Source organism: Nannobrachium achirus (genome assembly GCF_963921795.1).
Source record: "Nannobrachium achirus genome assembly, chromosome: 3".
NCBI lineage: Eukaryota > Metazoa > Chordata > Actinopteri > Myctophiformes > Myctophidae > Nannobrachium > Nannobrachium achirus.
The window spans coordinates 43,287,945-43,303,551 of NC_137812.1; the positions used below are offsets into that span (position 1 = coordinate 43,287,945).

At 41.9% G+C, this 15,607-nt stretch overlaps 1 protein-coding gene across 3 annotated transcripts in view; it reads right to left on the reverse strand.

The window, feature by feature from the left end:
- Positions 1-2,509: 2,509 nt before the first annotated feature.
- Positions 2,510-15,607, reverse strand: part of tbc1d1 (TBC1 (tre-2/USP6, BUB2, cdc16) domain family, member 1) — an 87,915-nt gene continuing 74,817 nt past the window's right edge. For all 3 annotated transcript variants that reach the window (XM_080722182.1, XM_080722181.1, XM_080722183.1), the window contains 6 exons: positions 15,380-15,480; positions 14,313-14,456; positions 12,946-13,105; positions 11,629-11,798; positions 6,831-7,007; positions 2,510-4,275 (listed from right to left, as the gene is read on the reverse strand). In XM_080722182.1, the coding sequence (XP_080578308.1) occupies positions 3,967-4,275; positions 6,831-7,007; positions 11,629-11,798; positions 12,946-13,105; positions 14,313-14,456; positions 15,380-15,480 (1,061 nt within the window). In that variant the 3' untranslated portion in view covers positions 2,510-3,966. The remainder of the gene's footprint in view (positions 4,276-6,830; positions 7,008-11,628; positions 11,799-12,945; positions 13,106-14,312; positions 14,457-15,379; positions 15,481-15,607) is intronic.

Sequence of the window (15,607 nt, forward strand, 5' to 3'; positions counted from 1 at the left end):
GTTTCACCACGGTGCCACTAATGCCAGTGATGGTGTTAGGATTAGACAGTAAACCTATCCAACAGTCAATAAGTTGAGCATGGTTTAACTACTAAGCAGTCTGATTACCACAGACAGGTGTGTCCGGAAGAAACTTACCTGCATGTTATATAAAGGGGAGTCCCCACATGATTTCTAGATTTTTTGTTTGATTGTGTGGGGGGGAAATAGCCGATCTACAATGGTCCAAAGTCAAAGTTATTTTGGGGGGGTCCAGGGCTGAAAAAGTAGAGAACCTCTGATATAAAGTGGTTTAACACGCGTTGTTTTGTCATAGAAACATCCTTTGAACTGGACTTTTTGGCCTGGGACAATGAGTAAACCATATTACATACTGTATGTTGTTCAACTGGTCTGTAGTACAGTACAGTACTGTATATGCATCACACACGAGTGGCCTCTTAACAACACAGAGCAAAAGCAATTTCATTTACACCCATAGAGAATTAGGAATTAGGTACAGATTTTCTTTTGTGAGTCATGTGACATTAACCTCAAACAAGGTCTGTAAAATAGTTTCTTTAATTGGCTTCAAAAAGGTGTGGGTGAGAATGACAGCCCTGGGGGCCACCCACCCTGGGGAAGAACTGCACTCAGAGGAGCACACTTTTCTACTTTTATATATTGTTGTATTTTTTTTTCTCTGTTCTAATGATTATTTTCACATCTGCCAAACGTTGCTTGGGAGTTTGTTTTGTACAATTTCACCCACTCTTTTACACGTGCAAACTTTGGATCTGCACTGGATTCATGGGTTGTATTGCATGTGTTCTACAGTATGTTCTGACGACAGGTATGGTAGTATACTGATTGTACCACTGTAGTCAGTGTGCAGTATGAGCTAAAACTGGGTGGATTTGGTAAAGGACAGTTCACAGCAGTGGGCGCAGGTTTGTTAGCTGCTGTTTATATTGTGGCCATTATATTGACTTTCCACAGACTTCTCAGTAGGTGATCTCTGATTGTCTGGATATACTGTACGAGACTTATCAGCACAGGATAAGGTGACCTGAGTGAAAATGTTACACATTAACTCACAGTGACAGTGGGGGGGCACAGTTGATGCCCTAGCCTAGAGTATTATGCTTCAGGTCGCACTTGTCGTTTTCTTTAGCATTTAACAAAGAATAATAAATTATACCAAAATAAATGTTATTTTTATTCATTCTAGTTTGACATACAAATATGGGCTTAAACTTCCTGTTTAGCTCATTAGTCATTTTGGTAAGTTTTGTGTTGCCCTCCTCACTGATTTGCAAGATTTGGAGTGCCATATTATGATTTTTTTCCCCCCCATGTCAGCATAACCGTGACAACAGAGAGGACATTGATAGCCCTCCCCATTGGCTATAGCGCCAGCCAATGTGGAGAAAGTGACAGGAAATATGGAAATGAGAGAAACCAAACCTCTGGTCAGTGCCAAGAATTCATGTCTCCATGGGGTCAGTAATCAATAGAAAAGGGTTTATTTGTTGTGTGAACTATCACTTAAGTGGTTAAAAAGGGGCAGAAAGCCTAACAAATACACAGACATTTGTCTTTGTGTTATATATGTATTAAGTTTAATGTCATAAAAATACTCTCAGATTTACCAAAATACCATACATGTGATTGATGAACAGGTGTCCACCGAGTACTCTGCTGTGACCATACTGTAAAGACACTCCTCTTCTTGGCAGAATCTGATCGGAAGATTATCTAAGAGCGTAACGTACTGTAGGACTGATTGACATTCCAATTACATGAGAAATGTGAGATGGATCGCATGCCTCCGCCTCAGAATGAAATACCTTTACCTTTACCTGACATTACCCCAATGACTGCCATCAGCCAGAGTCAAGACCATTTCACTGAGCTTATAACCATCTGTAGTATAGTACAGTGTATATGCAGTACACACACGCAGTCACGCACACACACACACACAGCAACTTGCCCAGACATGCTTCTCCCATCAAGGTGGTGCTTGGTGGCGCAGCCAGTCAGTGCAATGACCATAATGTTCCTTTTGAGTCGGGAGGACCCAATCGGACTCCTGTCATGTCTTGCATAACTCCCCTCTCAGCCCTTGGCTTCCTTTGTCTCTAAATAAAGCACAGCATTCCAAAAGAAAATCTTTTAAAAAAGGGGGCTCATGGTACATGCCATGTACTGTATATATGCATATCGTCACTGTCGGGTAGGAACCTCGTATCTCCAAGTTTCAAATGTATATGTTTTTTTTTTTCACAAAGTAAAGCCCTGCTTCATCATATAAGGCCGTCGCACAAAAGTAGTGAAAACAGCAGATCTACAAGCACACAACGCCTCGCGGTGAGAGGCGTTGTGTGCTTATAGATCATCTGTTTTCACTAGTTTTAGTTTTTAAATGATAAATACAAAACGAACGGTTTTGGACATACAAGGTTTCCACCCGACGACGACATGAAAGCTTACAGCAAAAGATCACCACAATAAAATGATTAGCATGTTTCGATGCAGGAAATGAATGATGTCTGGCAAACAAAACAATACCGGTACACCAATGCCAGAAATGTGACACGCACACTTACACTAAGTGCAGTGCACATAGCCTAAGAACCTCTTCTTAATGTGTGTACACAACAACAACAAAAAGACAAAAGAGGGGTTGTGCTTCTGTTGCACTGGAAAGTGAACAGATGTATTTCATCAAAGTATGGGACAATACAATAATAATTACAAATAAAAACAAAATACATGCACTGAAACAAAGTGAGTCGGGAGTTAAAGCAATGTGTTTACAGTGTAAAATCAACGTGTTTCTGAGTGACGTGCATGCATTTGGCATGGCGCATGCACACAGTACACGCTCCAGCTCGCTCTGTAAAGCTTTCAGTGTGCTGAATACAGTAGGTGGTTTTATGGCATTTGTACAGATTGTCTTTGCAAAAAAAGGACTTGAACAGAAACAGAACATTTCAGAAATTAATATTTCCTTGCTGTAATTTCGCAAAAGAAATTGATCAGGCACTCATAATAAGTAGACATTCATCCTGATTAGAAAAACCTAAGAAACCAGAGCAATTTCTGTCCTTAAGAATTTCAATCAACAGGTGAACAGACAGACCAGTGAAAAAGGAACTGGATTGGAGCATTGTTCATTGGAGTGACAGTAGAAATCAACAGTTTCACAATGGAAAGAAAGGGGAGTGATAATGGCAGTATGTTTTTTTCAGTCTTTCTCTCCTATTGTGCTTAATGGAGATGTGTTTAAATATCAAAATCATGATCTAACAAACATTATTCAACCTGGTACACATTCTCTGGTACACATTCATCTTTCTCATGAACCCCAAAGCTGATTATCAGCTTCTGAGATGTATAGTTTGATTATAGGTGGCATTGAATCTTTGTTCAGGCTAAAATGTATAGACATTTGTTGGCCACGTCAGCGCCACTGCAACCGTTACATTCATGTGCGCAAACTCAAACCCTCTCATACCACACGCATAACACACAATGCATAAACATACAAAACATAGGAAAAAAATGACGAAACTACAAGTACGGTGCAAATGTAACTGTGCATTGGGTCTCATGTCACAGTGCGGACCCAGTGTGTACAGTGCTTTCTTTGGGAGACTGTTGGTCGAATCACACATTCGTTGAAAGAAAGAATTGAGCTGGGGGAACAGGGGGGGTTAAAGGTCAAAGTCTATGGCACAAACAAAGTCGCACACAAGGGGTCAACAGTCTGCTCTGGTCTCCCTCCTTCTTCTGGTGATTTATTTGGCGTGGTGTGATTCCTGCCGTCAAGACCATTCTGGAGGGCTGAAGGAATCATCTCCAACCCAGCCAACCAGACCTTCTTCTCCTGGTTGTTATGTTCTCCCGGGCAGCCAGATTCTCTCTGCTCGCCGCATCCCAGCCAGGCTTAGTGTTTTCAGTGAGTTGGTCGGTGTGGTTTTAAGGGCCGTCTGGGAGAGCCAGTGGGTGGGGAAGAGAGACTGCCATGCCGTTCCCCAGCCCCTCTGCACCGTCTGGCCCGCACGGCTGGCTCTGTGTGAGGGCTGTGTGTCCGTCGGGGGCCAGTGTGTGTCCGTCGGGGGAGGCGTATATGCCCAGGCTGACGAGGAGGTGGTGCAGCTGCGTGACTGTGCTCTGCAGACATCTCTTCTCCTCCTCCAGGGCAGACACCTGCTCCTTCAACTGGCTCTCGGACTCAGCCAGGGTCCCCACGTGGCTCTCAAGGCTGCACACCCATGCATGGGACACCTGGAGAGGGGGAGGAGGGGGGAGAGAGAGAGGAGGGGTCAGGGAAAGCAGGTGAGCAGAAGGAACAAATCAATAACACCACAAACTAGAAAGATGCAATTGGAAATTGCAAATGTGGTTGCTGACGGTTGCTGACTATATTTTACAGTAAGCTGAGTGTCATGTGAAGCTCCACCAATTGATTCCCACTCCCAGTGATTCCCTATTGATTCATTTCCAATGGCAGCGGAAAAGTTACCCTAATAATAGATTCCCCAGGACTAAAAATTTTAGTCCTGGGGAATCTATTTAATGTGTTGTCCTGTTGGGCAACCACATTAACTAGAAAGATGCAGTTCTGGGAAATTGCGAGTGTGGTTGCCTATATATTGGAGCCAAATTGTCATGTGAAGCTCGACCAATCCTGGAGCTAGCACCACTCCCCCATTGATCTGAATGGACTTACTATTTATAGTGTGGATTAACCTGACTGCGCCAGATGGTGGCAGTAGTGCGTACCGCCCTACTTTACCATCTGAGATCTCTCGGGGAGAGTTGATAACACTCGTAAAGTCCCGGGCCGGACCAATCAGCGGCAGCTACGGGCGGGCTCTGAGCGGCTCTGAGCCAATAGAGTCTGATTGCAGACCACGTGGAAACCCAGGAGGCGGATTCTGGGTGTAACGTCATGCAGACAGGGCAATATGAGTGGTTGGAGTTGGCACTCCCTGATTGTGATAGAGAGACGGCCCCATCCAATCACCTGCTAAAGAATTTGAAAAAATGGCCCGCCCCTTACATCGGGTCTGCCCGAGCGATCCCAGATGATGGTAAGCAGAGCGGTATGCAGCCAGGCATACACACTGCTGCCATCATCTAGCGCAGTCAGGTTAAGTGTGGATTGTTTATCTAGGAAAATAATAAGAAAGCTAGACTAGAACTATAGTGTGTTGCCCTCTAGGCCAGGGGTTCCCAAACCTTTTTGGCTCAGGGCACCCCTATAAATAGTATTTTCATCCGAGGCACCCCTACAATATATTCATAATTTTCACTCCCAACACCTTATATTTATGCCATATTCTAGCCTAGCGATTATGTTGCGAGGAAAACGTTGAGATAATAGCCATTTTGGTTAGAACTTAGAACTGAAATTAACTTTGTACTTCAAGTTTAAAATGCTAAAATAATAAATATGTTTTTAACACTTTGCTAGCTGAAATAGAATGGCTTGTTGTAGATTAGCCGTGAAATTTCTATTATTATATTATGATCTGAGACATAATATTATGTTTATAAACATTAGCGCACTCCCTCTCCTCCTCCCCCAGCGCCGCCGGTTTGTTTTGGTTTGAGGTCCCCCGGTCGTGAACTCACCATAACTATCTTGATTTCCATTGGCATAGAGTGGGGATTTTGGCCGAGTCGTCTTCCCCCCGTGGCGCTTCGCGTGCGTGATCCGTGCACATCGCGGTAAACGAATGTAATCCCGTCAATATGAAGACCCTGTGACAACTTTGATCTGGTCGAAAACATCCTCGAGATGCGCTATGCTAACGCTTCCTCCTCCAATGAAAGTGAACGGAAAATTTGTTATAGAGAAGGGATAGTCACCAGAAGCACTTCCGGTTCATGTGCAGAGAAGAATGATGCAATTGGTTAGACGGGTGGTGAGACAGAGAAGGGGTAGCGATCATCATTATCATTATCACTTATTTCATTTTTAATGACCTAGTACGGTAAAAGACGGCGCGGCTGAGACTCCTTGCTCAGATGTCCGGTATATTCCGGTTTTAATATTAACTCATCTAGTGCCAATCCCGAGAATACTCGTGAAAAGTACTCGAGTACCTGCAGTGCCAATCCCGAGTATACTCGGGAAAAGTAATATATTACTGTAACGCGAGTACATTACCGAGAAGAATGGCCGCGGGTCCGGAGACGAAATCCGTCGCTGATTTCGCATCATCACGGCTCCACGAGCACAAAATAGTCCCATCCATAACATTGAGGTGGACAGGGGATCTCATCTTTAATGTCCATTATCTCAAAACTACACTTTAGAAGCTAGGATGGAGGCAGATGCTCGCTTATGTTACACAATGATAAAAGCTCCGGTCGGCCATTACACAACTCCACGTGGAGAACGATCGGTTCCGGCGCACGATCCGATGACGTCAGACCGGAAGTGATTGCGTGGTGGACTTCTGGCCTTCAAAATAAGATAACGGCGGTGATGCCAGCCTGAAGGTGGCATCGTGGACTTTATAATCCGTTAATTTCAGGGGCACTAAATGAGTTAAGGGGCTCCCCGTGGCTTGCAAAGTGTTAAGTGTCCAAATAAATTCCAAATATAATCAAATTATCTCCCAGCACCCCTGGACTGCCGTCACGGCACCCCAGGGTGCCCCGTCACCCACTTTGAAAACCCCTGCTCTAGGCAACCACACTAAAAAGTACAAAAGATAAACGTTTTAACCATGTTTAATCATCGATCTGGCTTTCTTCTGTAGAACTGACTTTTTATGTATATTGCACTGAAGTGTGTGTGTGTGTGTGTGTGTGTGTGTGTGTGTTACCTGAAGTTCTTCCAGGAGGTCAAGGTTCTGCTGCCGGAGGCTCTGATTGGTTCTTTCTAGCTGTGCGGTGCGCTGCGATTGGCTGAGTGTGGGAGGCATGTCCAGCAGCTCATCCTGCAGCACATGGTACTCCACTTCATAGGCCTGGAGCTGCTTGGACACATCCATCTCACACACCTGATGACACACGCACACGCGCACGCACGCACACACACACACACACACACACACACACACACACACACACACACACACACACACACACACACACACACACACACACACACACACACACACACACACACACACACACACACACACACACACACACACACACACACACACACACACACACACACACACACACACACACAAAAGTTTTACGAAAAAAACCAATATCAGTATCATTGTACGGGTGAAAACACGAGAACAAGAGTTTGTTACAATGTGTAGTGCACATTATTTCACACTCTCTTCTGTGGCGTTTTTTGTTTGTTTTTCATTTCGCAACATACTGTAATTCACCATTTGTTTGTTCCACAAACAACCGTGTGCGCAGCAAGACATGAGCCTTATCGCTCTCAAACAACAACATGCTTTAATAAAGGCATATCATTCCATACTTTATTGCCATTACATCGGGTCAATGGAATTATGTTCATCTACTGTATATGACAGTAAGGAAGCAGTAGCAGATATGATTTCTTCTGAGGAATTGTTATGCAGTGCCAGAAACAGCAGGAGAACCACACAACACAAAGCCACAACACACCCACACCATGGAAAACCACAGCCACACCTCACAACAAGCATACCTTCTCTAAGGTACCGTAACTAATCATGGGAATTAAGGCCACTAAACTAAACGACTTCAATCTGTGACTATGAAAGATGAAGCTTTTAAACACTTTAGAAACCTGCAAAAAAAAAAAAAAAAACTGTGTTTTGTTTTCTTTATAATAAACAAAATACACAACAAAACGCTTCGCAACATGAACAACAACAGTCTGCTTGTTGCTTCTGTATTCCTCCTTGTAGGTTACTCTCTGGCTCAAATAAATAGGGACAGACTTTTTTTTTCAGGTGACAATTCTGACGTTTCTGATGTATCTGGAAATACATAATGTTCCTCTGTGAGATGTCGGTATCGGAAAGGTGGCAAAGGTTATCATGCATTTTTGAAAAGCTCTATATCTGTAGATTATATTTTGGTATGATAACCCTTTCTGAGACACAGCTAAATTGGCCGCTAGAGTTGGTGTCCCATTAACTTTACATTACAGGGAAAAAAAGCTAAACATTAATGTGCTTTAAGTAACATATGAGGGGTCAAACTAGGGGTTTTTCATGATTCTAAATCCATTGCAAACATCTGTTTTGCATAAAAAACATTCCTTGGGCTAAAACTATGGAAGCAAAAACCTGACGTATTTAAAATGAAATGGCAAATGCGAAAATGAAATTGAAATAAAAGAATTGCTTTTTAATGTTCAGGAAATGGACGCATTTTTGGAGACAAAAATGAATGTAAAATGCAATGGTGTTTACATTTTCCATATACAGGAGCTCATTCTATGACTAAATTAAAATTATAAATAAAAGATCATTTGAATTTGAATTTTGAAAAAATGACAGCTAATTTGTTGACAATATTAAAATGAAAATGCAATTTTGAAAATGAAAATGAAATACATAAATGCTTTTTAATCTTCAGACAATGAAAGCATTTCTTTAGACAAAAATGAATGTATAATGCAATAGCATTTCCAATTAATGTACAGTTGTGCTTATTCTATGACAGAATTAAATGTATATAAAAGGTCATTTGATTTACCATTTTCAAAAAATGCCACGCTAAATAATAGACAATAATAAAATGAAAAGGCTGTTTCGAAAATGTAATTTAAATAAGGGTAATGCTTTTTATTTTTAAGCTAATAGATGCATCTTTTGAGACAAACGAATGTATAATTCAATAGCATTTACATTTCATCTCCATGTGTGCTCAATCTACGACAGATTGTAAAAGCAAACGCAAACCACATTGCTATTTCATTTTCAAATTGTAGCCGCTCATAACCTGACAGAATTCAAATGGTCCTTTGGCTAAAGTGATGGCGCAGGAAAGTGACGTCACAGGAGTAATCCTTCAACGCTGCCTGCTTATAACCTTGACATACCCAACCGTACAGTAGGTGGCGCATGACGCGCGTGACTGCACTCACTCACTGACAGACAGACACTCACCCAGTGGAGATCCAATGGTCACAGTAGAAGGATCTGATCTGATACATTGCAAGTAAGAATCAAACATTTTTCCACATCATGTGATTTAATTTATCCCTGCCCAGCTCAACAACTATGGAATATCAACTTGGCAGAGCAGTGGTGTAAAGTAACTAAGTACATTTACTTAAGTACTGTACTTAAGTACAGTTATGAGGTATTTGTACTTAACTTGAGTATTTCCAGTTTTCAATACTTTTACTTCTACTCCACTTCATCTCGGTTCCAAATATTGTACTTTTACTCCACTACATTTATTTGAAAACTTTAGTTACTAGTTACTTTGCAGATATACATCATTATATTATAAAACATAGCCTACATAAATGCACTTTAGCCCTATTCTATGATCTACAAGCTCACAAAGCGTCGCGATGCGACGCGTTGTGAGCTTGTAGATCGGCTTTTTTCAAACATTTTGTACTTTTACTTTTGCTACTTTAAGTACATTTTAATGCCAAATAATCAAATACTTTCATACTTTTACTCAAGTACAAGATGTGAGTAGGCTACTTTTTCCACCACTGAGGCAGAGCAGTTAACCCCATTTTGCGCGGGGGGGGGGGGGGGGGGTCGCGGCGTCGTTGTCGCGGGGGGGGGGGGGGGGGGGGGGGAGCGTTGTGAGCTTGAGTGAAGCTCGGCCAGTCCTGCACGTGTGTACACTGTCTGCCACCTTTTCTTTTTTTTACACTGTCTCTGTCTGCCACCTACTGTGTTGAAGGTTTACTCCTATGACGTCACTTTCCTGCGCCATCACTTTAGCCAAACGACCATTTGAATTCTGTCATGTTTTCAGCAGCTACAATTGGAAAATGAAATCGCAAATGGGATTTGCATTTGCTTTTACAATCTGTCATAGAATGAGCACACATGGATATGAAATGTAGATGCTATTGAATTATACATTCATTTGTGTCTCAAAAGATGCATCTATTAGCTTAAAAATAAAAAGCATTACCCTTATTTAAATTACATTTTCAAAGTAGCTTTTTCATTTTAATATTGTCAATTATTTAGCGTGGCCTTTATTGAAAATGTTAAATCAAATGACCTTTTATTAAATGGAAATGCTATTGCATTTTACATTCATTTTTGTCTCAAAGAATGCTTTCATTGTCTGAAGATTAAAAAGCATTTCTCTATTTCATTTTCAAAATTGCATTTTCATTTTAATATTGTCAACAAATTAGCGGTAATCTTTTTAAAATTAAAATTGAAATGATCTTTTATTTATAATTATAATTTAGTCATAGAATGAGCACCTGTACATGGAAAATGTAAACGCCATTGCATTTTACATTCATTTTTGTCTCAAAAAATGCGTGCATTTCCTGAAAATTAAAAAGCAATTGTTATTTCAATTTCATTTTCGCATTTGCCATTTCGTTTTAATTACGTCAGGTTTATGCTTCCATATAAAACGGCCCCCACAAAAGTGTGAAAAGTGATGACTCATCACTTTTCATCACTAAACCATAGTCTTGTGGGTCCGTTTTGTAGCCCAGGGAATGTTTTTTGTGCAAAACAGATGCTTGCAATGGATTCAGAATCATGAAAAACCCCTAGTTTGACCCCTCATATGTTACTTAAAGCAGATTAATTATTTACCTTTTTTTCCTGTAATGTAAAGTTAACTCTCCTACTGCCAGATTATTTATTTATTTATTGGGTCTGGTGCCATCAAAAAGCGGCTTACCTTTGCGACGTTATAGTAGATAGATAGACATTTATTTATTTATTTATTTTTTTGATTGTGCAATAGTGCACTTTGGTCTGCCAGGCAGCAGAGGGCGGCGTCATGCGAGAATGAATGTGAATTTGCCTGTTATGTGTTGCCGTGCATTCAGACCAGTCACTGGCCACTTTTTACACCATCACCGCGGAAAATGTGTTTACAGTACACGGCGGCGCGACCCCTCATCAGCTTAAGGACATCAACAAGGTAAACGAACGAACGCGAACGAGCGCCGTATTGGCGCGGAGGTCTCTTGAGAATTGGGGCGAACAGGAACGTCCAAAGCAGTATAAGAGTTAATGGGACACCAACTCTAGCGGCTGATAACACCAATTTAGCTGGGTCTCAGAAAGGGTTATCATACCAAAAAAATGCATGATAACCTTTGCCACCTTTCCGATACCGACATCTCGTATGGCCCATGGACTAAAAAAAAAAAAAAAAAAATCAAGTCCTGTAGGATGTCAGAGTGAGAGATAATACTGGAGACCACTCAAATAATGTTTTCTGTCAGATATAAGAATATAAGCCAGTATTTGGCAAAACAATAAGAAAAGAAACAAATGGACCAATTCCAATATTTTTTTAACCCACCCCTAGTTTGTGGTCTAAATGATCTAAATATTGGACCCCCCAACATAATCCCTATACATTTTAAATACAAGTACAGTACATATCACAGTAACTCATCGTTTTACTGTAAATCCCTGCACCGATAAAGACCAACCTGTACATTGTGCAGTTGCGCACACACGTGCACAAACTCACTCACTCTACCTGATTGATGGTTTTCTCCATCTGCACCAGTCCCAGGTTGGGCAGGGTGGTCTTGATGAAGTCCACTATGGACTCCAGGTTGTCGTGCTGCAGGATCAGAGGCTTGTGGCTGCCCAGCAGGCTCATGGCCACCTTGAAGATGACCTCTGACCCCTGCAGGAACAACATGTCTGATGGAGAGAGAGAGAGAGGGGGGGGGGGGGGGGTGGAGAGTTACAGCCTGCTTTATTTACATCATTTATGTTAGGATAATACTAACATGCACACCACAGGATTAAGTGCTGAATGTGGACTTGAGGGCTGCATGGGTGATGGATGCCTTGACGTCAGTACAAACCTTTAAGCAAACACATGCATGAGCTAATGTGAACAAACCAAAAAGGTGTGTGTGTGTGTGTGTGTGTGTGTGTGTGTGTGTGTGTGTGTGTGTGTGTGTGTGTGTGGAGGAGAGGGAGAGAGAGAAAGCGCTGCATGCATGCATAAGGGTAGGGCCAAGTTGGGTCAGGGTTGTATCAGATTTCACAGCAGATTAAAGGGAGAGGAATGCAGGCGTGGAGCCCCACATCGCGTCTATCACAGCCCTCACAGCTAACTGTACGATGCCACTCAGACACACTGCGGCGCTGCTCGGAACGTGTGGAGCCAGTGGATCAGGTTCAGTGACTGAGAACCACGCAGGAAATTGACCATGAAGGAAATCATTGGCATGGTAAAAGAATGAGGAGGTGAGGGAAAACAAAGGCAAGTAGAAGAGTATTAAAGAAAGAGACAAATGGAGGGGGGATGATGTGGGTGTGATGGCATTTTCAGTACAAACACGGTGTCCGTTCTCGAGAAAAATGATAGCCAATGCCTACATTCCGATGAAACCGCAACATGTGCATGTACTGTAGTATGTGTGCACAGTCCTCCCGTGCCTCCAAACAAAATTGAGGTCAAACCATCTCTCGGAAAGTCACAAAGATTTTTAACCACTTAAACCCTATATACTTTTTATTCTTTCTTTATCCCACGATTTTGTAACCCATACTTTATTGATGGTCCCCTCCTTTTTTCCCTTTACACCAAATGCTATTTGCCAAAAATAGCAGATCTAGTTCACAGTGCTTATTATAGAGCTAACATGATATGCCCAAAATAGTGACGCTAGGATTCATTATGTTAAATTGCCATTGTTTCTGACCACAGACTTAATGGGAAATGTGAAGCTGAATTCAGTTCACTTTTGATATTATAGCAATAAAGAACATCTATGACACAAGCCATAATTACAAAGACAATTCGCCTGTCTGTCTGTATCGGTAGTTGTGTGCTTACCAAAGACCCTGGCCACGAAGCCGAGGGGGAAGTGCGAGGCGAAGGCGGTGAGGAACCAGGGAGTAGCGTAGAGGCTGGGGCCGATCTCCTGCTGCTCCAGGTGGATGTACAGATCCCTGTGGTAGTCATGGAGCAGCCGCGACAACTGGTACATCTGGATCTGACATGATGGGACAGCACCACACAAGGAGACATGTTCACTGGGCTGATATGTGGACTGCAGTGTTGATTTTGTCGACTAAAACTATGACGAAAAATGTGTGTCGACTGTGTTTTTTTCACTGACGAAAACTAAATAAAAACTAAGCTGTGATGACTAAAACTAAGACTTAATATATTGACAATTTCATCAACAAAATAAAAACTAGACTAAAACGTTAGGGAGGGACTAGTGGAGGAGAAAGTCATTTTATGTTTGGTTGCTCTCAGGTGTTGCTTGCTGAAAATAGCAGATCTACAAGCTCACAACGCGTCGCGCTGCGACGCGTTGTGAGCTTGTAGATCGGCTATTTTCAGCATGCAACCAAGTGTGAAATCAGTCATTACGATGCCATCAAGGCCTGCCAAAATAGATTTTAGTTGACTAAATCAACTGTAAATTTAGTCAACTAAAATCTCATGATATTTAGTCGACTAAAATATGACTAAAACTAAAACTTTTCAGGAGACTAAATTATGACTAAAACTAAATGAGATTTTATTCAAAAGACTATGACTAAAACTAAATCTAAATTTGCTGTCAAAAACAACACTGGTGGACTGGGAGTGGTGGTGGACAGGGCTGTGAGTGTGTGTGTGTGTGTGTGCGTGTGTGTGTGCGCGCGCAGGAGTTGTCGCACCAAATTCTGGGCCCTGGGTACAAGGATTCACTGCGGGCCCCCCATGAATGTTCTTCACAGGGGGAGGGGGTTGAACCCATTTAGACTGGGAACGCATTATTGTGTGCTTTAAAAGCAATAGCAGATATACAAGCTCACAGCTCACTGCAAGCTTGTAGATCTGATATTTTTGAAAAATCTTGAAAATATGTGCAAGTCTTTGAATATTTCAAATCCTTCTATGGTTTTTTGAAAACCCTATGTTCCAGGGACCCCCGGAAGCAAAATTTGAGTTACAAATGTTCGCTTAAAAAAATACATATACCTGTATTCAAAGATTTGCACACATTTTCACGACTTTTCAAAAATAGCAGATCTAAAAGCTTGCAGCCGTGTGAGCTTGTATATCTGCTATTTTTCAATAGCTAAAGTATAAAATAATTAAGGCCCCTCCACCTTGGGCCCTAGTAACTCAGTCCCACTCCTCCCTCTTAAGACGCCCCTGTGTGTGTGTGTGTGTGTGTGTGTGTGTGTGTGTGTGATTATCACCTGTAGTATGATCATGTCGGGCCTGTACTGCTTGCGGAGCCCCATGTCGTACATTAGAAACTTGAGCATGTTGAAGGCGTCCTCCTCCCCCATGTGTAACAACAACACTCCTGCTATGAAGGACAGGCCCTGGCAGTACCCCACCTAGGACAACACCAGCAATTACACTTAACAATCATCCACACAAACTCAAAAAGCCTGCACGATTCTAAGTGACAAACATTCACATGTGAAGGAGGAAGTGTGCCTGTGGTATACTGTACCGCATCATCATAAATCATACAAAAACTAATTTGATCAAACCAGTTTTAGAAAATAATGTCGTAGGTGCTCTTCTTTTGACCCCCCCCCCCCCCCCCAAAAAAAAGGCTTAAAGAATCCACACTTTTGTCTGCTAAGCCTTCATGTGATCAATTTTAAAACAAGAATTTGTCATTAGGTGTAGGCCAATTTATACAACCTGTGTAGATAGCTATTGTGTTCCACCACAAGACATTCCCTTGTTTCTACCATGAGTGTTGTTTCAATGTGGGAGCTTTGCCCCGGGGATATTTGGCTATATTGATTTCTTTACGAGTTACGCCCCGAACCCACCAGATGCGCATCACACACGCATTTTTGCGCATGCACGTTTGCACGCAACAGAGTTTTTTTTTTTTTTTTTTTTCACAGGTATGTGGTTTAGTGCCCTTGATATCGTTTACACTACAGCTTGCCAGACCTTGTGCTCTTCTGTAGTAGGCTACCTCGATACAGTGATATAAATATAATAAAAACAAAATAGCATTGTCTTCATTAATTGAACGTATGAGTATATGTATATTTGTATACTGTCTGCAATATTGAAAAAGCATGATAGAAAAGGGAATAGTTGGTTATAAGCAAAACTAAGACTTTGTTTAACTCGATTCGTCCCAGAGTTGTGATTCTCTCTATATACAATATGGGTGCGAAAGTGAAGCGGAGTCGCGTTTGCGTGTCTGGTGGGTTCAGTGCCTGAGAGGGTAAGGAGAAGCTGGAGCTGGAGAAAAGGGGAAGGAGAGAGTGACAAAGATGAAAGAATATACCTCAGGATCCAGCAGGGAGTAGGCTTTCAGTAGATTATAAAGAGACAGTTGTCCTGCCCCCAGCTGAGCCTGGAAATATGGGTGAGTGGGGAAAGTACGACCTGGAAGAAATGGAACGAGGGTGAGAGAAACATTAACACAAGAAATGCCGAAGATATCAGTGATTTGTTGCCCGAATTAAAACTCTAAATAAATACATACCTTAATTGATTTTTTAAGATTTATTAT